Here is a 25,411-nt window from a genome sequence, read left to right as displayed (position 1 = left end):
CCACTGCATTGGCTGGTGCAGAGCACGCTAAATCCCTCCTTTTGGGAGAAGCCAGTTTGCAACCATTCAGCTCCAATTACAAATCTTCAGTAGCACCCGAGGATTTGAGGCCACCCAAATATGGTGATTACTCAACAGTTCCTAGAGGGGTGAAGCTCAGTGCTGAGCTCTTCATTGGTATGCTCTGTTTACTTACTGTCTGTGAGTCCATCTGTTGATGTGGAGAACAGACGAAGTTTGATTATTCTGTGGAGGCCACACGGGAAGCTTGGCTCACATAACAATGATCTGACATTATCTTGCAGTTTCGTGGCATTTTAAATCGCGAGCTGTGGTGAAGGCTAGTGGTACAAATTACATCATGCTCTGGTGACAAAATGTTAGAAGTTTAGGCACTAAACAAACCCCAGATATATATATATTTTTCAAGGATTTTTTTCTTTTTGTACGCTACATAGAAGTTAAAGGTTTTCTTCAATATATGATTTAATTTTCAATGAATCAGCTTTAGAGATTATTTGGCAATATTGAGAAATTGCAGATATTCACATCATGTGTGGAAATGAGATAATCACTCTACATGGTGTTCTTTTTTATTGTTTTTTTTTACTGGCCAAAATTCACATTTCCTTTAAATGAGTCAGTACAGTATTACCTCAGGGAAGTTCAGTTTAGAGTTCATTTAGTTCCAAAAAGGCATTTTCTGCACAACTCTTATTGGTCTAGTAATGGGTGGAAGATAGATACTTCTACAGAAAACTGTCGTCTTTTCCTCAAGACAGTCTATTTGGAAAAGGAAGACCTGCGTCCAAGGGGTCCCAATCATTCTCCAGTACAGTACATATTGAATATAGTACCAAACAAACAAAATCAATTGAGTTTAACCTCTTTCACCCTGGAGCCTACAGTCCTTGTCCTTGGTTTACCAGTTTTCTTGTCCTGTTTTTCTAAAGGTGAAATGTTTTCTTTTTCATTAAATCTCACTATAGTGTAAGTTAGTTTGCATATCTGAATACTCCTAAATTCATAGTGTCTTCAGTACAATGTTGTTTGACCTTACATTTTGTGAAGGTCTTAGCAGCTGAGATTGAGGCTGTTTTTTGTGGGAAAGGCCTAAAGTTAACTGCAGGACAGTGACGGTGGGCATATTTGCAAGATATTATTTAGTAGCATTCAGATTAAGAACATGTTCCTCCCAAGAATGTTTTTTCTACCTCAGAGCTTTAAAACTTTTGAACGTCAATTTGTCCTAAAATCCAAACAAACCATTTGCAAAGTAATTTTCTCAAAAACTGCTATTATTGTTTACATCCACACTATTGCTATTTATCAGTGATTTGAACCAATTGGAGGCACACTCATAAAACCATTAATCCACATTGAACCTTTCTGAATTAAACAGAACAACAGCAACAAGTTTCAAATGAGTTAAAAAATTAATTTCAAGAGGGAAATACAGACTTAGTTTATCTATTAAGCTTTTGCTTGTTTTCTTTATATCTTTTAGATCTTATTTCCTACATTAGACAGTATTTAATTGGACTGGCATCTGTGCAACCTTAAAACAAAATCTACTTTAAGAGGTTTTTCTTTTAGTCTTCACGTATTTTGAGGAAGTAAAGTGCAAATGTTTTGGAAGATTAGATGACTTAAAACACTGATTTCACTGAAGTCCTGCTTAACCCATCATGACCCTATGTGTCATTTTACCTTTCAGGCCTAGAAAAACATGCACATTGCATCAACATTTTCAAGTCACTAGATTAGTTTCTGCAGAGGCTGAGAAATAAAAAAAAAAGCGTCACCAGACATTTTTAGGTATTAAAAACAAAAACTCAGATTTCAGAAGTGTGTGTTTTGAGGAAGGCTTCAGGTCTGAATTTGTAAATGCAGGATCTTCCAAAACCCGGCAGCTGGTTTTGAAGTTGTATTACTGCTGCAACCAGTAAAATGTCTCAGAGATGAACATTGTCAGAGAAGCTAATACTTAAAGGCTCATTTTCTAAACTGCTTTACACACTGATGAATGCCGAACACCATAGGATGCTGCATATGGATTGAGTTCTGGGCAATTAGTGTCCCAACAAGACAGCAGTGTTAACAAATGTTAACAACTGAGTGACAACCAGGAGACAGAATATTGAGAGGCAAAACAGTAGATCTCCAAAGGATCCTTGGTGGTGTCAACATGATCATCCTGGAGAATCTACCTCATTACAATATGTTATGGTATAAGAAGTAGAATTTGTCATCATGTTCAAGTTGAAGAATGCACCATTCCATAGGGCACAAATATAAACTCCCTGCCTCTTGCCCAGTCATAATTGGGACTAGATCGATGTATACAGTATCATCCATCCATTTTCTATACCGTCAATCCGTCGGTCGGGTAGCGGGTGGGCTGGAGCCTATCCCAGCAGTCATCGGGCGAAAGGCGGGGTACACCCTGGACAGGTCGCCAGTCGTATACAGTATCAGATACCTGAATATAAAACTTGAGTGTGGACACTCATATTGGAATCCTTGTGGCTTTTTGCTTGTACTTTTTGCTTCACTACAAGCAATAAGTGCTGAAACAATTAAAGCTGTCCATCTAGCTTTTCTTCCTCTAAATCTTTTCCCTCCCTCCATCCATTTTCTATACCCACTTAATCCAGCGGTCAGGCTGGAGCCTATCCCAGCGGTCACCAGGCAGGAGGTGGGGTACACCCTGGACAGGTTGCCAATCCATCACAGGGCCACACAGAGACCAACAACCGTGCACGCTCACACTTACTCCTGAGGACAATTTTAGAGTCACCAATTAACCTAACATGCATGTTTTGGGACGGTGGGAGGAAGCCAGAGTACTCGGAGAGAACCCACACATACATGGGGAGAACATGCAAACTACATACAGAAAGGCCCCAGGTGGGGATTGAACCTCTTGCTGTGAGGCAATGGTGCTAACCACCACACCACCATGCAGCCTAAATCTTTTCCCATATAGATAAATGTGCAAGACACCTTTAGTTATGATTATCAGCCATCAAATCTGATTTGTAATGAATCGGAATGGAGTCAGAATTGAAAAATGTGGTTGGTAATGTGATCACAGCCTATGGTGAATGTAAAACGTTAAACTAAAGAACTGAGCCTAAACTGAAATGACTAATTTCATAACCAGAGACAGTATGTAACTTACAGCTATGCACTATAAATTCTCTCTGGTCGCTATTGTAGTGTTGTCCCTATGTGTCCCTCAGCCTCTGCTCATGTTTGTGGCGTCTGTGGCCCTGTGGGTGTTTTGCAGCTTTTTTATTGACAGGCAGTGTAATGATGCCCTATGGATGAGCTCTAATGGGTCTTGGTGCTGCCATACACCAGCTCGTCACAATACTAGAGAGTGTCAGTAAGCTGTCCTTCTGCATGGCCTCTCATCTTACCTGTCTCTCCCCTGTTTTCTGGTAGTCTGCTTGAGCCCTTGGCCATCTACATCTGTATAACTGTCTTTCTGGTGTGTCATCTTTTTGACAGGTTTAGCAAAGCCCATGGGACTGGTGGAGGGACCTGGGGGCCTTGGCCAGGGGGGAGCTCCTGCCACTCTGGGAGAGGAGAGTCATGATGCAGAGGGAAAGTATGAGGAGTACGGCTACAATGCTCAGCTCAGTGACCGCATTTCCCTTGACAGGAGCATCCCTGACTACAGGCCTAAAAAGTATGTGAGAATCTTGCTTTTTTTCCTGTTATGTAAATTGTTCTTCAAACTGGTGTTCTACACATGTCTTTTCATCTTTCTTGCGGGCTTGTGTAAAAACCTAAAGGGGTACTAACTGGAAGGTTTGCTAGTATAGTCCCAGTAGTTGTTTTTTATTTTGTGAAGTCACACAAAGTTCAAAGCTTTGACAAGTTAACTATGTAGGTTCAGATCATACAGATCCCATTATTCTCACACCAGCTAGTAGATGTATGAACCAGCATTCTTTTACACTTGATATTTCTCACTTCTGATGTTGCACTGCTCTGTCCTGTCTGTATTTGTGTCAGTCTCCTCTATTAACACATAAAAATGATCAGTAGTGAAGTAGCTTTTTACTATGTGAGAAAATGGAGGTGTGGTGTGAATTGGACTCTAAAAGAGGGTGTTGGCAGCCCTTTTAGTCACCTTAGACTGTACAAGCTAATATCACCATATCATTCAATACAGTCTCCTAGCAGTCCATGAAGCTATCATAAAACAAAATCTATCGATTCTACTAACTTCTCAATTTACATAGACATGTAAATGATAACCACAGGACTACAATATAATCATCCGTGGAGCACTCAGTATCACATTCTGCTGCTTTGTCAGAACCCTCAACTCAATACAAAATGTAAACTTGACAAGGTAAACAAATGAAGTCTTGCATTTCTGCATCTTTTTATGATACTTTTCCCAATCCCAAACACACACCATAAGTGCCTAAAGAAATGACCAATGAATTAAACAAACAAGTGGGGAAAAGCACCTGTTCCAGAGTGGTTTCACATGGGTTTTATGTTTATGAAAGCAAGTCTCATGCTTTTAAAGTTCCATGACTTTCCATCATCAAAAGACACTTTGTCTGAATCCCAGGGATGCCAGGGACAAAAAGTTAGGATTTAAGGTCTTCGACATGAGAATTTGTTGGTCTCACGATATTCCAAGAAACTGTTACAAACATGTGTTTATCACTTTTAACAAAATAAAACAGGGAAACTAAGAAGCTGGAGAGTGTAATGGTGGAGTTACTTACATGATTGTAAAACAGGAAGTAAAGGTTATCTCCTGTTTGATCCAGCACTTTTTTGCACTTTCACCTGCAACTGTTAGGAATCACATTTTTCTAGCTTACCAGATTCAATTGAAAAAAAGTGTTTAATAAAGAAACCTGAAAGAGATGTCACCAAAAAATGCATTATTTGTGACACAGATATACACCAAATAATTCACAGTATAGTGATAATAATGATGATAATAATATCAGATTTAGAAATTAAATTATGTTTTCGAGGTACAGTTGTTCCTCTTGATGACCTTTTTAACAGTGACATTTGCTGATACTTTCATCCGCTTCCATCTATTACAAGACAGGGGATCTTAGAAACTGTAAAATTCCTTTGAGAATTTCCGCATGTCTTCTAGTTCAATACTTTTCATCTTTCACATCTGACTTATTGTCTGTCTCTACTTAATCCCTCCTCCTCTCTTCTGTCACTGTAGTTCAGGCAGTTTGGCCGCAGGGTATTTTAGGGACTTGTCCATGTGGAATAGCACAAAAGCAAATTACTTTAGACATGCCCAATCCCAACATGAAAGGATTTTGAAAAGAGGGAGGTGATAGTTGAGCTGTTTTTAATGTTGCAATGAAAGGAATGTGTTTCTTCTTTTTTTTTTCTTGAATAAAAGAGTCCCAGCTTACATCCAGTGAGCAGCAGTAATAGTCCTTTTTCTAAGAAATGTTACATTTAAAATGTGAACTACAGCAGTGAGGGCTACAGGGGTTTGGGGATAATCAGGGCTGCCAGTGGCGTTTATATTACACCGTGTCAAAGAACAATGGCAACAGGCAGAGGCACTGAAAGGAAATCTGACAGCCAAGAGAGGTTTCTGCAGGCTTTAGAGGGGATAACAATTCATTTCATCCATGCTGCTTTGTTCTGAGCTCTTTGTCACACCCAGAAAATTAGACAAGATTGGAATGGGGGGAAGGAGAGATTTGCTAATTAATAAAGTCAGCCAAGAGTGTTTCAGTAATGAAAGGGGTTTCAGGAAATTCCCATTTCTTAAACAGAAAAGGAAGTAAATAAAACTAAAGAGTTAGCATTGCTCAGGTGTTTTCTAATTCTAAATAATGCCAGCTTGTGTATTTGTGTCTGGATTTTGTGCTGTTGTGACCAGATCCTTTGGCTTATCTCCACTGACTTTTATACAGTGGAATACATCTTCCATCTGTCTAACCTTTAATCCATCATTCTTTAATTTTCTAATGTAAATGATGATTTTTTTTTTGGGACAAATAAACTGACATGCAGCACATTTTGTTTGGTTATTAGAAATTCAATCAGCACATAGGAAACTTGTTTGTGTTTTTTTTTCTTTGTGTCACCAAAGCAGATTTTTTTTAACAAAATAAACATCAAAACAAAACTCTCAAAAATAAAAATAATATTTTTTCTATCATGTTGTGGCACTACATCCCGTGGACCTTTTGGATGATTTATAGCCTGACCTTTTCTGGTGGGTCTGTCCTTAAATGTGTGCTATGAGGTGAGATTAATGGGTTAGCCACATATGTTGAGCCTAAAGTCAGAGGTTTTGGTGTCATGAAGGTGGCTTATTATTTTTAAACTGGCTAGAGTATCATAGTAACCTATACTGTTGTAGTTCATGTTCAGTGTTTCAGAATAAATTAGCCCGATCTCAAAGAAAATATGTTGCCCCTTTATGTTCTCAGAAACCTAAAACATGTCACAGTAGTGAAACTACTGTCAAAGTACTTGTGTTTGTTTGGACAAATCCCCACTCCCACAATTGTTAATGAACTGAATCTTGATTGTTTACACCTGGTTCTCGTCACCCTATCAGCCACTGTTTCAGCTGTATCCTCTTTTCTTTTTACACATTTACAAATACATACACACACATAAAACAATAAAAACAAGCAAAAATAATAAAATGATAATAAACATTTATCAACATTAACTTCTATCAGCTGTGTCTTGATATTAGCTCATTGCCAGTTTATCTGTTTTAACTCTGGTTGCTTCCCCCGTGTGACTTTGGTTTCTCTGCTTGGATTGCTGTTTTCTTGGACTTTGAACAATTAATTTGTTTGTTAGTTTTTAATAAGTTCTGTTGAAGGGGAAATCCAGTATTTTTAAACCTAGACCTTATTTCTGGCATGAAATACGTTTATCTACTCACCGAGAACAGTTTGGCAAAAGCCGGTGTCCATGAGAAGCTATTCAGATAACTCGCGTTCAGTGTATATCCATATAACGGAGTGAACAGGGCAGGGACGATGCAGCCTCTAAATAAGGCATTATCTGTCTTTATATTAGAAGAATAAATGAACGAACGTGTACTATAGCTCTGTCAGCTCATAGGTGCTGTTATGTGGCTACTTGCGGCTATAGGAGAGCTAACGGAGGTATTTCTACACAGGCACTCTACTGGGACCACTTCATCCGGTAAAATGATGACAGATAATGCCTTATTTAAAGGCTGCATCGTTCCTGCCCTGTTCACTCCGTTATATGGATATACGTTGATCACGAGTTATCTGAATAGCTTCCGAAGGACGCCGAGTTTCACCAGACTGTTCTCAATGAGTAGATATGTTCTGCATTTAGGCCCTTCTTCCGACCTGTATACAATATTTACTTAAAATAGTATTGATAACTAATACAGAAGCAAACGTATGTAATTGTGAAGGTTTGATAAAATATTAGCCATTTTCACACATGCACTGGTATCCTGAAATATTCTAAAGATGTCTGGCATGTGAGAAGGCAAATATCCATGTCATTCTCTTTGGACATCTTGGGGAAATTTTCCCTGAACCTCCTAGTAAAATCTCTGGAACATCAACTGGTGAGACAATGTACGAACATGGCAGCAAATATTCCGGAGTATTTACTGCCTGTGTGCCAGTTGGTGTGCGTGCTGATAAGAGTTTCTCCATCATTCTCCTTTCTGCTGACATCTGTGCAGCTTTCTCCTTGCTCCTGACTATTCTTAATACATACACATACATGCAGTATTGATGGCAACACAACAGGGAGCTTCAATCTTAATGTGTTGTAAGAAAAACAGTGATCTCCACAGCCTAGTTTCTGCATCTGGTACTGCCTCCTGTACACTGTAGACAGATGCTCCCAGCATAACCTCTCCCTCGCATTTCAACCCATTAGAGCGCATCTCTAGATGAAAGTGTGAAGAGCAACTGCGGAAAAAGTCCGGACCAAAAACCCCCTTCTCCTGTGTCAAAGTTCACTGCTTTGTTGACGGATCCATCCACCTCCACATCCTCCCTACATGGACTATGTGGCTCAATGACTACTTCACCTCCTGTGCTCCCACCACACAGTAGTTACTATGACTGCTTCAGGATACTGTTTCAGTCAATTCAAAGTGCATCAGCCACTGGGTCTCATCGGAGAATCTCTTATGTCAACAGATTAAGTATCAAGTATTAGTGAAGGAACAGAATTACCATTTACCATTATTATATACCAGTAAATATAATATAATATACCACAGTAGTTTATCTTGCCTTGATCTCCTGCTTCAGAGTTTGTTGAGCTTTTCACAAATCACCATTGCTTCATTCAGAATTAACACTGCATTCACAACATCATGACAATCCTTAAAGGTATAATGTTTTTTGTCTTTATCATTGTTTTTTTAATCACGCATACAACTTAGTAGTTGCAAGAAAAGCTTTCTCTCACTCTTATCAGCTTCTTCGAGGTCTCTCTGGGGCTTTCCAATATCATCCTCAGCAGCACCCAATAGTTTAATATCACCTTCAGGCTCTGGCATTTTCTGGTCTAATAAGTCTAACACTATCTATCACTATCTCATCTTCATTCCACAGTGGTTACAGCTTTGCCTCAGAAAGCAATTTTTTTTTTTTTTAGAATCTAAAGTCACATCAGAACAGTTTCTACCAAAGTGCATGCAGTGCTGCTGTGTTGACACATTGCTGACATCTGTTATATTAATGTATTTTAGTTATTCCAGGTTTCTGCTGATTTTTAACAGTAGAACTTGATGTCTATGGTGAATGGACTTGGAATCTTATTGTTTAATAACATTTTTGCATATGAAACCTGCTCACAAATGAAGCAGAAATTAGAATGAAAAGCTAATTTGACTCAAAGAATGTAGGTATATATATATATATATATATATATATATATATAAGTGAGCCAGACACCTCGTGTCTAATGGGATTCTAATTGAACAGTTGAACAGGAGAGCAGAGAGGTTCATGATGAGTACAGAGAGGCAAAGTCCATTGCCATGGCGGAAAAATCCACACATTGTCAAGCCCCTCCCTTTTTCAACCTGCCTTGCAGCAAAACCAATTCATGATAATAACTGCTGCAATTGAGTCTTGCACAAAAGTCTTTCATCCTCATTCACCACCTGCTAGGCTGTATTTCTTTAATCTGCCCTTCACTTCTGTAAGTGACATTCTTAACTTGGATACAAAAGGTCCCTGAGTAGGATCCATATTGTTGTGATTCTGGGCCTGGCATTGGATGTTCTTTCAAGGCTTATACAGGACGATATTGGCTCATTTGGATGAGAAGGGGAAAAACAATAAAGGCGGGAAGGCTGGTGGGATTACGAATGCCCACAAACCAAACAAGAAGATTTAAAATGTAACTTGTGTCACTCAGAAATAGAAAAATGCAATTCGAAACATAAAACCTGCTTTTCACCTTTTGGTTCTCCTTCTTCAAGAGGATTCCTATTCAATTACTTTTAATCTCACCTCTATCTCCATTGCCACTTTTCTGAAGATTTTGTTTCTGTTTTGTCAAAATAGCAGTTAAATCCAAAACTGTATTGAAGAACAACGCATGCTCTGCTCCCCTGAAGACCCCTCGTCTGTGTTTGTCTGCCTGTGGGAAGGTGATAACCAGAAAAAGAGGTTGAGGAAACAAGCTTACCTCATCTCCTAAGAGCCTGATACTGCAGAATGGGATCATAAGGTCTCAGCGGTGCAGAAACTCCTGCTGCATATTGTTGCTCTTTCCAGTTTCAGAGTTTATCTCTTGGAGCGGGAGAGGGTGTTGGGGGAGGGGGAGGTGACAAGGAAACGGTTATCTTTCAGGGAGAAGTGCTCACAGATTGGAAAGTTGCTTTGGTGGTGCCTGCACTGCACAGGTTATGGGAGGTTAATGTGAAATTTTACAGCAAATAAGAGCGGCCAGCGGGGGGAAGAGTCAGACAGTGTTGCCGGGGCTGCAGGCTGCGGGAGGAGGAGAAAGGGGGAGGTGTGATAGGAATACATCTTAATCTAGCACTCTGTTTCTGTCAAAGCTTGTTCCGGATCAAATTATGAGAGCTGGCCAGTGAGCTCAGTCCCATTACTAACAGATGAGTCGATCGCTCATCCTGTTATGGCTTTACAAGGCTTCCCCGCTACTGTAGACAGGTACAAATTTAAGGTTGAGTGATGCTCTAAATTGGATCCCATAACTAGGGCAATGGAACTACAATATCACTTTATGATCTCAACACTGAAATCCACTCTCGCACCACTTCTCAACTTGTAGCAATTCAGGCTTTCTGCTCGCGGTGACATTTTAAAGACATCACTCTGGTAATATTCATCAAACACAACCTCCCCTTCAGTTGTATAACTGAACAGCAATGAAATATATATTACTTTGTTTTTACACAGTTGCCATGTCATGACTCTGTCTTTGCAAAGAGGAGCTGTGGTGCAAAAAATCCCCTCTGAAACTCGCTGCCAGATTTGTCATTGTATTTATAGACCTGGCAAGTTTGATTGAGAGAGGCAATAGAGAAAGCTCTGAGAGGGAACACAGAGTTGCTGAGGGAAAACATAAACGAACGGGGAAAGACTGAAACGATACAGCGTAGAGGGATATCAATCAAAACACATGCATTTTATTCCAACGAACAGAGCAGGAGAGCAGAACTTAAAGTATAGGTAAATGGACGCGGTGTCTTCCATCAAAAGCCCTCACTGTGGTTTAGTTTTCCTTTTATTAGCTCTGCTGTCAAATGCATGTGGGCTGTGGTAATAGAAGTGATTGATAACAAAGCATGAAATTAAGCTTTTCCTCTTCAGAGCTGCAAACACTTGCCAGTGAGCGGAGGCTTACAGATTATCATTACCACACATGAAGAGAAGTCAATATTTGGCTACAGCATCTTGTAAGGAATCATATAAGTGTGGTTGAGTAATTCTCAATAAATCACCTCACTGTAAAGGCCTTCAGTACAGCAAAATACTGAAATATTTTCAGATCAAAAAGGAGGGGCCCAAGATTAGATAGTTCTGTTTGATAGTTCTAGTCATGTTTGAGTAATAATCATTAATTCTGAATATATATCGTGTGGATTTTAACTCATAATCATCGTGTAACTCATAATCATACATAAGAGCCCTCAGTTTACCATTCCAGCTAGAGGTAATTCTTGATTCACATTATCAAACACAGCGATAGGGTTTGATTAAACTGGGCGTGACATTTTTAACAGTTCCTTATGCACAAACTTTAGCTTGAATGACGTATTTGTCTCTTCCACTTCCAAATAAAATGTGCACACATATATGCAAACTCTGGCCAGTGCATATGAATATTTTTGAGATGGGAGATTTGAGATGCATATATGGGGTAGTGAGCTGAATTCATTTCATCTTTAATCAGCACTGTCTCATTAAACTCCCAAACCCCGAGGCACAGAGGAGAGGCTGGACTGACACTCAGTCAAATGTGAAACTGCAGCTGCTTAAATGTGGGATGACACGGGATGTAAGATGATTCAGGAAGTATGTCTCATCTTTCCATGATATTGAGCTATTGAGGCAAACTGATTAAATGATCAGCCCAGTTTTAAAAATGCAGCATCATGCTTGGTATTCTTAAAGACTTGAAGAACCTGCACATCATAGAGTTTTCAGTATATTCTCGAAATGCATATATGCCACCAAATATGTTTTTATTTGTCATCTAATTTCTGATGGTAAAATTGCTACAGCAAACAGACATGCACTCAAAATGTGACAGCTCTTACACTATCATCAGCTTCATATCTTCATTATGAGTCTAAATTCAAACACAAGCTGTTTCCATATGTAAATAACTAGTGTTTACTTGTGAAACTTCTCTTTGGACATGATTTTCAGGATAGGGATTCCACTGACACTGTTAGAGGAAAATGACCACAAATACTTCCTGGCCTGCATGCACTGCAATGTCTGTGTCAGATAACCTATTTACTTTTTCATCTTCTCAGTGTCAGTTCTTAACATGATCATTGTCAGGAGTCACCAGTTAGCAAACAAACTGTTTGATTCATGAGGTGTGTTGCATTGAGCATTTCTGGTTCAGTTTTAGCTCATAGAAGGCAGAATATAACTCTTTATCTTCATGCACACATTTCCAGGTGGGCTGTGAATTATAAAAGAAAATTTTTTTTTTACTTTAGGATGGCTAACTTAGCTTAACTCGTATCCTGACTTTCATCCTCTCTTTTTGGGGTCAATCACTTTACTTGCAGCAAATTTGATCCAGCTGCTCTGGGTGGCTGATTGGAGGACACTAGGGACAGAGATGGTCTGAGGGTCTTCAGCACTTAAGTCAATCCCCTTCCCTGCTCTCTATCTTTTCTTATATTGACTAATGTATCTCTCCTTTAAGCAATCATGCTTCATCCATAAAAAGATAGGAAAGATGGACAGAAACTCAATGCAAAATGAATGCTAATATACTATACTATACTATACTATACTATACTATACTATACTATACTATACTATACTATACTATACTATACTATACTATACTACTATACTATATATTCTATACTTCCACAATTTTTATTTTGTTTATCATTATCATTGGTTTTCAACATGTTCTCCCTACAGACATCTAAGTGGATGTCAGGTTTATGCACCCGACCAAACATAGTTATGTTGTAGAATGAGCAGCTCTTTCATTTTAATGGGCGCTTATTCTCTGACATGTTTATTACTTGATAAGATAATATTGTGATTATAGCAAGTGATCCACAATAAAGGCTTGAAAAGTAATTAGGTTTAAAATCAGAACCACTATTGAAAAAAAAGTCACTCTTTAATGCTGGTTCCGCTTGAGGCTTTGTAAGTGGTTCCTTATTACCTCCATTTAATTCACGTGTGAGCTAGCAAAACGTCTGTCTGAAACTAAACTTCCACTTTTAAATTTACTTTTCAGTTACAGTTCGTTTGAACAGAGTCCAGGGGCAGCACACAAATTGCAGTTAAAGTTCAGGCCTTTAATCAACACTTCACACTGGCCAAGTGTGCCCTGGTCAGTATATAAGCAGATTTGCACAGTATAAGAATCAAAGTGAAGAAAATTAATCTACAAATATTCCTTCCCATCTTTATTCTGATATGAAAAACATTTACCATATAATTTCACAAGCAATTGTGATGCCATCTGTTGTGTGATCCTACATAACTGCTGGTTCCTACTTAACTAACGCTCATTGTAGAAGGTGGGAAATGCCTTACGCCAGCCTGCCACACACACATTCACATTTACCCACACAAACCAGTGAATGCACAGCACCAGGAAGGCTCCACTTGATGAGGGAAGGAGGATGTAACTTTAGCACCATACTGAGATCCATCTGCTGTTGGCGTCCCCCTGCGGCCTGACCCCATGGATGCTACTGACATCCCAGTTCTCAGGGGTGTCTGGGTGCCAAGCACCGGTAGAGTTCAGATGGCTCACAGCAAGATAGGAAGAGCACCTAATGTGTTATATTTGTACGAAGAGGAATAGCAATGCTAGATTTTGTACTTCCTGTTTTCATGTAATAACAGATGCCAAGGGCTGAACAGGATTTAACTTAATGGATGTCAGATTTGTTTACACAAAACTTTATATCAATTCTCAACAGAACAGTCTAAGTGTTTCATTCTCTTGTAAACAATTCAGCCACGATAAAAATAGTCACCTCATTATTCCTACATGATAACTCAACCTATTGAGAAGTGAATTAGAAAATATGGAGAAACAAAGAGAGATGAGATTGAAAACATTTTTCAGCTGAAATGTTCATAGCCTAATTAGCATGATGGCAGCTGTGTGTTCACAGTTGTTATTGGTATCAGCTGAAGGCTTGGGTCCAGTCAATGTGTCAGGGTTTTTTTTCTGGGTTTTTTGTCTTCGAAGCGTCAGTATGTCTCTGAGAAAATGTTGTATTTTTCTGTAACTGACAGGGAAGTTTGGCAGACATGAAAACAAATACTTTCAGCTGAGAAGAGTGGCAGTGTTTTTTGATTGAATATGTGAGCCAAGTTGATGTGCTATATATATTTGAGTGTAGCAGTGTACAGTTATTGTATTAATTGGGTCAGTTTAAGTGACAACTTAATTCCAATCATAGACATACAAAAAAGGTTGCCATGGAACCCATGTATGAGAGCAAAATGTGGAGGCAGAAGAGACGAAGATGAATAGGGAGAGAGCTCTCAGTTTATGAAGGAAGAAATTAGGCTGAATATTACAGTATGTAAAGGAGGATGTTGAACACATTTAAGCTATACGTTCACATTACCAGCCACATTGTGCTATTCCAATTCAATACACATCAGATTTGATGGCTTAAAATCACAACTACAGTTGTCTTTCAAATGATTTATTGTGAAAGCAACTTGCAAATGATACTGCCTTTTTTGCATGCAGCAACTACAGTAAACTGCATATTTGTGAGACCACTCTGGAGATTAGATGGAGACACACAACCAATTCTAAAATGGATGCTACGGTAGCAAATTGGTGGATGACATTCAGTTCTACAGGATAGCAAACCTTTATCCAGCTACATCGAAAAATATTCAGAAGGACAAGAAAAGATAGACTGCTGTTTTAGAAGCTATTACGGGCAGTATTGAAGTAGTTCTGCAGGTTTATGACTACCACGCTCGGTATGTGCATGCAAGGAAAAAGCTACTTGAAATCCAATACAAGTGATCTCACTCCTGTTGCATTGCCACATATCAGATACTGTATATTACTGATTTCATACCATATTGCAAAGAATTAGAATTGATCAAATTTTTTTGTCCACTCAGCCCTAAGGAAAAGATATATATCCATAAAGAGACAAACACATATATCAGACACGAGTCACATTAACTAAAACATTCTTATTTGCGTGCTCTTTATAGTGCTATTCTGTCTGGTTTTGTGTATTTTTCTTCGTTGTGATCATAGCTTGCCTTATCTTTACATGGAATTTAGAGAAACCTGTTAATTAATTTCCATGTAATGATTCTGGGATTATCTTTCTTTGTGACTGTGTTTATTGAAGCTTGTTTCTTTTCCATACCAGGACACTGCCTGCCATCTTTTTGCCAGCTCTATATCAAATTTTCAGACTTTCATATTGCGTCATCCGGTTAAATAAAATGCATCCATTTGTTTGGTTTGTGACCTTGATACCCTCAAAATGACTGACATCCCTGTCAGACTTGATTGTATGTGATGCCAATAAATGTTTGCGTGCTAACACAGTAAACTATGGTGGCAAAAATATTTAGGTTATACCTGAAGCATTGGGGGCATGTTAGCTCTTAGCCTAAATGCTAACATACTCAGAGCATAACAAATGACAAGCCACTGTCACAGCACTGCCTTTGCAAATAAGACCATTTCACGAAAACGCCTACACTCCATCTTTTTGGAATAGCAAGAATTTTCAAGGTAGCTCCAGCACATGTCAAACCCAAGCAAAAATAGACTCTGCTTGGCTCCACAGAAACATGTCTTTATTATGGAAGCTATACTGAAGCCGTTGTCTCTATATAATGCAGCACAATCCAACTTGGGAACTGCAGCCTTAGCATCAAATGGGCCTTCAAATAAAATTGTACAAAGTGTGCTATTTTTATCTTGTTAGCTGGTACACAGAGAAACAGTGGTTTAGGATTTATGCTTATGCTTTTTAATTATAAGGCTGTTTGCACCATGGGAATAGCATGTGTTAATAAACATTTTACACACTGTGATGAGATGCAACCAGCAGAAGGAAACATCAGGGCTTGTTTCTCAACGGGGACATCTCATCTGTTTATGTGCACACTTCGCCTTGTTTACTGCAGGTGTGTCATTTCCAATGCCCTGCTTTGCATGTCCTCACTACTACACCTAAACAGGGCCATGGTTGATGATCTCAGCCTGGTCAAAATGTTTGCATGCTGTATATGGCTTGTAGTAGATGAAAAGTAACATTTGTAAGGTGGCTCCAGAAGGACAAATAGTATCAATGGAGGATGCAACTCTATACCCAGCTCCTAACTGTCTCTTGGTTGTAGTCCTATCTTTACTATATGGTCATGAAAGCAGTAAGTGTCAAACAGATTTTTTTCACCACAGTGATGTTAACTGACGTAACAAAATGTTGAAATGTTGAGCATGGAAATGCTCAGGTATATTAAAGACTGTTCCTTTAGTTTATCTGTTGCTGATTCACTGTCATGGTTTACTGGGACGTTAATGGGAACTTACACTCTACACACCTGGCTACATTATATTTTTAATTTCACGTGCTCTTTTCCCACTGTGACTGCTCAAATGAAATACTACAAAGAAAAATGACACATTTTGAATCACTTTGGCACTGACTAATATTCTTAAATTTATCTCATCAGGTGTAAGCAGCTGACTTATCCAGAGAACCTTTCTCAGATCTCAGTGGTCTTCATCTTTGTGAATGAGGCGCTGTCGGTGATCCTGCGCTCTGTCCACAGCGTAGTCAACCACACACCAGCACACCTGCTCAAGGAGATCATCCTTGTGGACGACAACAGCGACAGTGGTAAGACATTTAATGGCTTCATTAATGGGGTGGAAATATTAAAAAGACTCCCCACTTCCACATCCTTTTCAGAAATTGCTTTCAGGTGCCATCAGCAGCCTTTAACGTCTGGTCTTTGATACACTCTGCTTGACACTAAATGACAGTAGAACCTGAGACTTTGCCAGACACAGTGAAGGTCTTTCTGACCTTTTTCTTATTCAGTTATCTCTTGTCTTCCATCAGATTCTAGATCATAAAACCTGCTGTTTCACATTGTCGAATAAACTGAATGAGCTCTGCTTTTGTCTTCTCTGATAGAATGCAAACTAAGGGATCATCCACAAATTATTTAGTATGATGATTGGGCATGTTTTAGTATTTATGTATGTGTGCGATAGTTTTACATGTGTTTGGTTTTGTGAGTGACAGTTGAAGGGATGGAGAACCCCTGAGGGCAGACATTTGATCACTGGAGTTTGAAATAGATTTAAAAAGAGGAAGCAAGGTGATGGGATTTGTCTCATCCTTATTTAAACCGCCGCATATGACTGTCTCCATAGTGATGTAGGCAAATCCTTCAGTTCTTCTATGCTGCTGACAATGCTTACTTCCACATCCCAAAAGATTTCCTGTTTGGAGAGAGAGGGACAGTGAAGTAGATAACAGACCACATTTGGCCCCTCTTCACTTGGCACAGAGTAGCAAACCTACCTCCCTCAGGCTGGCAGAGGAAAAGGGTGCATAAATAACATACTGAAAGAAGGCAGCGCAGGAGTCACCACTGGCTCATCTCTGCTCCCCACTGGGGCTCTAACTGCCTTCCATTAAAGAGAGAGCTGTTAAAAGCCAGTGAGCAGACCGAAATGGAAACCGACCTCCTCTCCTCATTATATCAATCTACCCCTCACATATAACTCTTTTTCTGAAATGGATGAAATGGATTTTTTTAAAGAAAAACTCTATTTTCAATCTGAGGGCTGTAGTATGTGCAGCATTCAATTCGTTTTTTTTTAATAATACAACTCTCCTCCTTTCCATGAACTGTTATTGTTGCAAAAGTACTGTGACACTGAAGGACAATTTAGATCCTCTTCTGGTTTTTATGTCTAGTTTAAAAAAAGATGGCAATGGCTAAATGCCAAATGTGAGGCCTTACAACAGCCGTTCTAAAATCAATGAGGGACTTTACAGTAGCAGTTTGCTTGCATGTGAATCTACCCAACGGTGTGTCAGTGGTGGGTTGGCTCCAGTAAGTAGCATCTTTGCAAAAGTTAGCAAAAAACAAAGAATACACCACAAATATTTCTCTACTCAACCAGTCAATTTGATAAAATGTTGTAATTCTATTACAATAAATAGTTTCCACATTGGTATGTTCTTAAATTGCAGCCATCTCTCATAATACAACAGCTTTGCGGTTACAAACTTTTTTACCTTGCTTCCATCTGTCTAACGGTTAGAGTTAGGAATCTACAAGTACATTGTCAGGGTTGGTATCAATGTTGGAATCAATGTACATGGTTAGGTTTAGACCAAGGGAAAAAAATACAGCTTTAGAAAAGTACACCTTATCACAGACAGCACAGTTTGGTGTTCATTGGTTGTGGTTGCCATCCTCTAATGAATGCTACCCTACACAAGTCAACAACCTACAACAATGCCTTTACCCCTTGTTTTTAAGCCTGGATTACATACTGGACATGTGGACAAACACTCCTATTTCACCTTTTCTGGTGAGACTGGGCTGCCCAATACATGTACGCTCTTGTTCCATATGTTTATAGAGGTATACATGCAAATTCAATTCAGAGCAACTCACTGAGTTTTTGACAACTAGACATAGATTTATGTTATATGGCTCTTGGTTAAATTGGAATTGTGAGTACTGAAATATTATAACTTCTGATTAATAAAACCACTTTACTTCTTCCTATCTCAGAAGGTTTTGCCCATGCCTCGGGGAAAGAAGAAAATGTTCAGTGAAAGTATTTGTGAGCAAGAAGAAGCTGTGCTCTTTATTGGTTTTATTGCTCAGGGACACTTTAAAGCAGTAATGATTCATATTTTTGTCAGCAAAGGAAAATATGTCTTTGTGTAATATGCATTTAAAGCTTTCATTATGAGCAAAAATTCAGTCTCTCAGATCTTTTTGTTTTCTGGCCTCATTTTCATTATTTTAGTTCACTGTCACAGCAAAGGAAAATAGATCATGCTACTTTCAAGTGTCAAATTTAGATTTAAATTTCCAGTGTGTACAGTTTAGCGAGATCAGATGACACAAATTCTATGTGATATGAACAATGTCACCTATACTTTCACATGGATTTCAGACTTACATGAACCAACCAGTTACATCTTCAAACAATGCATATCCTTTCAATTTGCTCCTGTTTTTGGTGATCACCGAAGCTTCTATAACTTGTATAGTATGGGAGTTTTGAGGCAGTGGGTATTAATCTACAATTTAACGATCAGTGTCCCAAAATCCAACAAACTGCTCCTTTAGCATGCAATAAAAATGAGAACATTTGTGTCCAGTTCACTAACGTAGCAGTAAATAACTGAAAGTTGTTTTCCCTGCTCATTTATATCATGCATTTTTGAGAAAAGGTAACTTACAGGTCATTATCACATTTGTCTGCCCAGACTCAACATGTACAGATGTGTGAACTGATTCTTGGAGGCTGCTCTGCCTTGATATAAGACCATTAAATGTGGGCTGAGCCCCTTGACCTTTCCGTGATGGATCTGTATGTCTTCCCTCATTTAAACAGGGCTCAGTGAGACGCACGGCAAGGTGGTTTACTCACAGGAAGCATGTTTGCCTTGTCACTGTGACACATTTCCTTTTCTGGGACAGCCAATGGCATTTGTTGGTGGCCAAGAGGTTTATTCACAACAACAGTTGCAGAAAGCCTGACTAAAACTTGCACTCCAACTAATGAGCTTTGCCTTTATGTGTCAACCAGGGTGACTCCAGGTTATTGTTGTACATAATATTAAAGCAATGAAAGGCTTAATGAACCCTACATGATTCAATTTCAGCAAATACTACCACCAAATTGATAACTTAATGATTCATATAATGAAAACAGTATATAAACTGAGCACCAGTTGTATTATTATCAAGAGATGATGAATAACTCAAACATTGCATACAATAAATCTGATTAAGCCTCTGAATATATTATTACTCATTAATCCAGAACAGGAAATTAGTCTAACATACAGTTAAACAAAATAGGATAAAGAAAATACCATCGTTCAATGATTTTCATTTATTTCCTTTTCAGCTAACTTTTATGAAAGTGTGACTAATTCTTCATTTGTTAGGACTAATTAATGAAGAGAGGAGTATTTAAGTAAATGAAGACACTCAGTATTCGCACAGCAAAATCTGTGTATACAATATGTTCACACCTAAACAGATCTCTCTGCAAAATGTTAAATAAAACAACACAAATAGGCTAATCTAAATAATTTATCCCTACATATAAATTGAAAGAATCACATGAAATGTTGTATTTTAAAGATTACATGTTCAATAAGAAGTGATTGCCAGCAGCACTCTAAAAGAAGGTTTGGACAGGAACATATTTACCACTCTATTGCATCAGCTCCTCTTGTAATAACATTAGCATTATAAAGAATTTCACCATGAAACACTGGCAGCAGACACACCATAATTTACAAGGCTGTCCTCCCAGAAATGATCCCATGGGCGTTTGTTCATCCAGGCAGAACAACTTATAATTATGTTCAAAGACTATGCACAGAATATTCTTTGAACAAATATTGCATTCAAAGTCTAAAAAATGTGTCCATTAAGGCTACAGTAGCATATTACGAAGGATATATTGGGCTTTTTTAAACCCTAACCAAGTAGTTTTGATTTCTAAACCTTTTCGCCCACTGGTTGTGGTTAGACTTTTCCTGTTCTCCTTCTATCGGCAGCTTGAGTCATGAATGGCTTATCCAATTTCCCACACTTGAAGCCTTAACAAATGCATTTTGATCCAGTGTGCCTTGATTTAGGACATTTTGAAATAGATGCCACCAGAAACTTCAATCAAGTCTGTAACATCCTCCCATCCCACTTTCTCCCATGAGCACAACACACAGCGTAGCGAACCCTGAGTCACACATGCCGGCCCATTGATTACCTTTGGCTTCCAGTAGACTGATTGAAGGACAGGTTTTCAATGTCTTATCAAATAATTTTTTTGCCTAAACCAAGCCAAGGAAGGGACAAAGTTTTGCCATTGTGTGTTGTTGCATTTACATCTGACCAAGGCAACCAATAAAATAGTGAATAAAATAAAATAAGTGCATTGAAAAACAAAACAAAAGTATTCATTTAACTACGTGTCAATACCCTTATTTATTTACTTTGCCATTTAATTTGATTCATTATTTATTTTACATATATATATATATTTCTGTATTAATATTTCAATTCATTTGTTTATATTTCCTTCATATTGCTGAACTATTTTATCTATTGTATTCCATTTTACAATGTATTTCTTTATTATATCATATGCAATCAATAGATGTATATGTAACTTTGTATTATTTCCACTCTACCTTCTCAGTGCCTATTCATTTCCCCAACTGTCTATGCTTTTGTGTTCTCTGTTTTCGCATCCCTGAGTGCATTTCTACTCTATGGAACAAATGACAGGCCTGTCTTTCAAGGTGTTGTCATGGGAGCTCTGTTTCACAACACAGCCACAAAGATCAGGGGCCTCGTATTTTTATGCAAAATTCATTGTGTAAAAGAATGAAAGTGGTGTTACACTGTACATACTGAGCCACAAAGTCTTGAGCAGTTGAAAAATGGACAAACCATCCCACAAACTCTGAATCTTTCAGTTACCAGTGATGATACACTTCTTGATACACTTCTTTACAGAAGTGCTTTCTAATACAAATAACCTCACACCTCCAGATACTGTGCTATGACTAATCATAATTTATGTAAGCAGAATGTAGATTAAGTTTAAAACCCACCTGGGGTCATCTTTTGTGATTATCATTTACTTATGTTGTAACATTTTATTACAACATGTTTCACAAACTTCCCCGTGATGGATTGACAACCCGTCATGGGTGTATTCTGCCATTCATGCACTAAAAACCTGCTTAACATTACTTCACACAGCTGACATGCCATAAACTGGAGAGATCTCTGTTTATGCAAACGGACCATATGATGGCATGCTGGGGCTGCACAATTTTCCAAGGTGCACAGAAGGTGAAGTGCACAGATCCATCTGAGAAGGAAACCCCACGACAAATGCATCATTTGGATGTGATACACAATTTGAAAAAAACACAGCGAGAAGCAGCGGGACCCTGCTGGTGCCATAGTTAGATGGTGTGAAGAAGCTGAGCATACTCTGATAGTTGCTTCTTGCCTCTTGCTCTTTAGGTCTCCAATTGGTGTATCAATAAACACATGTACATTGTACTATTGTATTTATCGTGCTTACTGTATGGAAATTAGATTTTTATATGTAGCGTAGCAGCCATTCTTTGTTCATTTGCCGTCAGCCACACCGCTGATGTGACCTCTTCTTTATATGTACTTGTCAGACCACTTTTCTTTTTATAATTTCTGCATGTGTGGATTTCTTCAAGCAGGATGCATTATCTGCCAGGTTGACACTCTGCCTCTCCATCCTTTTCTGTTTGTTACTGATGTAGAGGATAAACAACTAAATAATGCATTTTTTTTCTGGCTTTTTACTTTTGTGATCATAACTTTGATGTCACATTCTGTGAACTTTCTATTCTGGTTACAGTTTGGTATTCATTTTCTTTTTGGAAGAACAAAGACAGGATTGCTGTCTTGTGCTTCATAAAGGATTTATAAAGGATACTCTCTGTAAGTAGGAAACAGGGTTTATAAAGATTTATAATGGAACGATGCACCGGAACAGGTTTTGTGCAGTTTTATACATGTGGGAATTTCTTGCCATAAATACTGCCCCACAGCCCAGAAGGGAGCAAGGTTGATGGTGCTTGCAGTTAGCTTAACCTGCTGTCAAAACAATGGCCAAGAAGCAGTCAGCTGTGTAATGTAGCTTTACTTTCATTCTGAGAACATACCTTAAGCAGATCAGTCAGTGACCGAGAGAACACAAACTATCACAATCTGTGACAAACTATTTCTATTGGGATTTCGGAACAGGAAGTACCGTTTTTGCCACTTTCAAATTTAAGTGAAATGCAAACTCTACACTTTGATGATCAACCGATAGGTTGCATTTGCATTATGAAGCAGAAATGCTTTATATACATAAAAGTTTTTAAGAAAATGAGACATATGAGAAATATATAAAGGAAACGTGAAAATAAATGTGGTGTAGATGGAAAATATAGGATGAAATGGCAAACAACTAATATAAGAGAAATAAGTATATCTATAGATATAATGAGTTACAAAAGTTAAATGAAAAAATTATTTTAATATTCAAATTAAACACAGAGATAAATAAACTAGAGTAACTGGAGTAACATTTACAAACAGGGAAGTCACTAAAACATCTCTTCTCTTTGTAGTTGAAAAGGAATCTAATGTGCAGATTTCAAATTCAGTGTCATCATTAATATCAATGAACTTATGCAATAACATACTGCTGAAATAAGCAAGAGCTTCCCTGACAAACATGTTGTCAGGATGACAACTCTAGAACTTGTATATATTTCTCAGCATTATCACTGCCATAAAGAGCAGAAACAAGAAATAATGTCATTCAGGGATGTGACTATAATGTTGATGGAGTAAAGTTGAAAATCAGAGGTAATGACATTAAGAGCTGGTTTAGGCCAGTGAAGACTAAAACATAAACCATCATATAATTCTACTATTTCCAGCAAATACAGAAGAATCCTCTGACTAAATGTTTCCTGCTTAGAGAGAATAATTCTGCTGTAACACAGTGCTTCAGTGTTACTCCTGAGAGGCTACACCAGGATGAGATGTATCAGTCTCGCTTCTCCTAATATTGAATTGAATCACATTACATGGTGAGCCAATTTTCAGGTATGGTAACTTTACTACTTTGACCATGATCGATGAAACCAATCAATATTTAACTTGTTTCGAGATCAGTGTCTGAGACAAGTCCACCCACTGAAAAGTGTTGCTTCTGCTTTATAGCAAAAGTAAGTGTTTTTCCTTTGAGGAGATCATTTTGCAGTAGACAAAATACATAACTACCAGCTGTGCTAAGGGTAATTCTTTGGCCTGGAAAAGTCCTGCGGGTTAATTTGGAAAAACAAGACACTGGCAGTGAGTCGGTAGCCTCCACAGCTGCACAAACATGAATTCTAAGGCTTTAAATTGTTCATTCACTTCCTGCCATCTATTCGATACTTATCAGAATCCATAGTTCTTTGTGTTCTCAGGCGAGACACTCCTTGTACAGTCTAGTAAAGATTCATGTGAATTCATTCTATTTTTCCTCTTTGTTACACAGTCAGTCCTGTAACGAAAATTCCCTGCTCCATAATTCTCCTCTTGTGGAATAAGTCCAACATTGTATTTGCTATGATCAGAGGGAGCATCATAACTTTTCTCGTTCCCAGTGAATCCCAGTAATTATTACACTCTAATGGCTTTTATGGTATTGTTGCTGTAGGGTAGGTTGATGATTAAAGAGTCTCAATGTATAGATGCAGAATCTGCAAAGAGCACAAACAGAGCTACACACAGAGGTGCTTGCTATTTTTAGGGTGGCATAATGCAGCTTCTAACAGTGGGATGATCCACATGAGATGAACTAATAATCCATCGTTGTGTGTGACGTTCCTCATTAAATGTCCACAATGTGCTCATTTATAACCAGAATTGCCTGATTCTTCAAGTACAAAAAGGAGATGAAAACGAAAAGGCTTGTTAATTTTCTTTTTGCCTTTCTTTGAGTTTGTACCCCCCCGTGTGTGGAAAAGGTTTGGATTCCAAATAAACTGTGAGGATCGATTGCTCTAACATTAGGCAGACGTGGAACAAGCTAACGCTTTCATTTAAAAGTGCCGGAACACTGTAATCACAATGTTAATGTTTTTTTAAAAATTTTATATTTTTTGCAAGAGAAATGTTAAATATGACAGACATAGCAATTAAGTTTAGCTATCTCACACTGAGGCATAACTGTGCAAATAGCGTTTTGCTGTTGGCAGCCCTTCCTTTTTAATTCTTTAGAATACAGGGAAGTGTGACACCACGTACTTTGTACTTAGCACGTAGTCATCCTGCTGCCCAGTTGTTCAGGTTAAACATGAGAGTGCCACCTGAAGAGAAAAAATCGTCAGATAGAAAAAAGTTCCATTTAGAGTTAAATGCAAACACTTGTTTGATTCAGGGGTCAATGCTGCTAAATTCACCCTCTCTCCCTGCTGCAGGCACTATGATATATTAAGACCTTCAGATAGAAAAAGACTCCTGACAATGCTTCCACTCACTGCGTCTCCTCAATCACACAGACGGGGGATTAGACTGCCATTTTTTTTTTTTTTTATACCTTCACTGGCTGATTTATGTTGTGAACCAAAGTCAGCAGCGAGGTGTGGATGCTGTTCAGAGCCAGTGTCCCACAAGCGTCCTTATTAATCTCTCCTTCAGAAAGTGGAACGCTCAGCAGTAACCCAGAGAAGAAGCTCAAACAACTATCAATCCTCCAATGAAACACAGACTGCAATTTGCACATCTTGCTATATACCCGACAAACTGAGTTTCCAGTGAAGACTGCCAGCTTCATCTGCGAGAGCGGAGGAACAGGGATGTTATAATTCATCTGAAATAAATATGTTAGCAGAGAAATGCATGAGACAGGG

General features: G+C 38.4%; 1 protein-coding gene across 1 annotated transcript in view; it reads left to right on the top strand.

Annotated features, from left to right (window-relative positions):
* Window positions 1–25,411, top strand: part of galnt9 (polypeptide N-acetylgalactosaminyltransferase 9) — an 88,100-nt gene that overhangs the window by 12,984 nt on the left and 49,705 nt on the right. The window contains exons 2-3 of the mRNA XM_072388435.1: window positions 3,517–3,697; window positions 16,419–16,585. Of these exons, the coding sequence (XP_072244536.1) occupies window positions 3,517–3,697; window positions 16,419–16,585 (348 nt within the window). The remainder of the gene's footprint in view (window positions 1–3,516; window positions 3,698–16,418; window positions 16,586–25,411) is intronic.

This window comes from Leuresthes tenuis, unplaced genomic scaffold (assembly GCF_036924035.1).
Source record: "Leuresthes tenuis unplaced genomic scaffold, fLeuTen1.0.hap1 SCAF_6, whole genome shotgun sequence".
NCBI lineage: Eukaryota > Metazoa > Chordata > Actinopteri > Atheriniformes > Atherinopsidae > Leuresthes > Leuresthes tenuis.
This window is presented reverse-complemented; position numbering and strand designations above follow the sequence as displayed.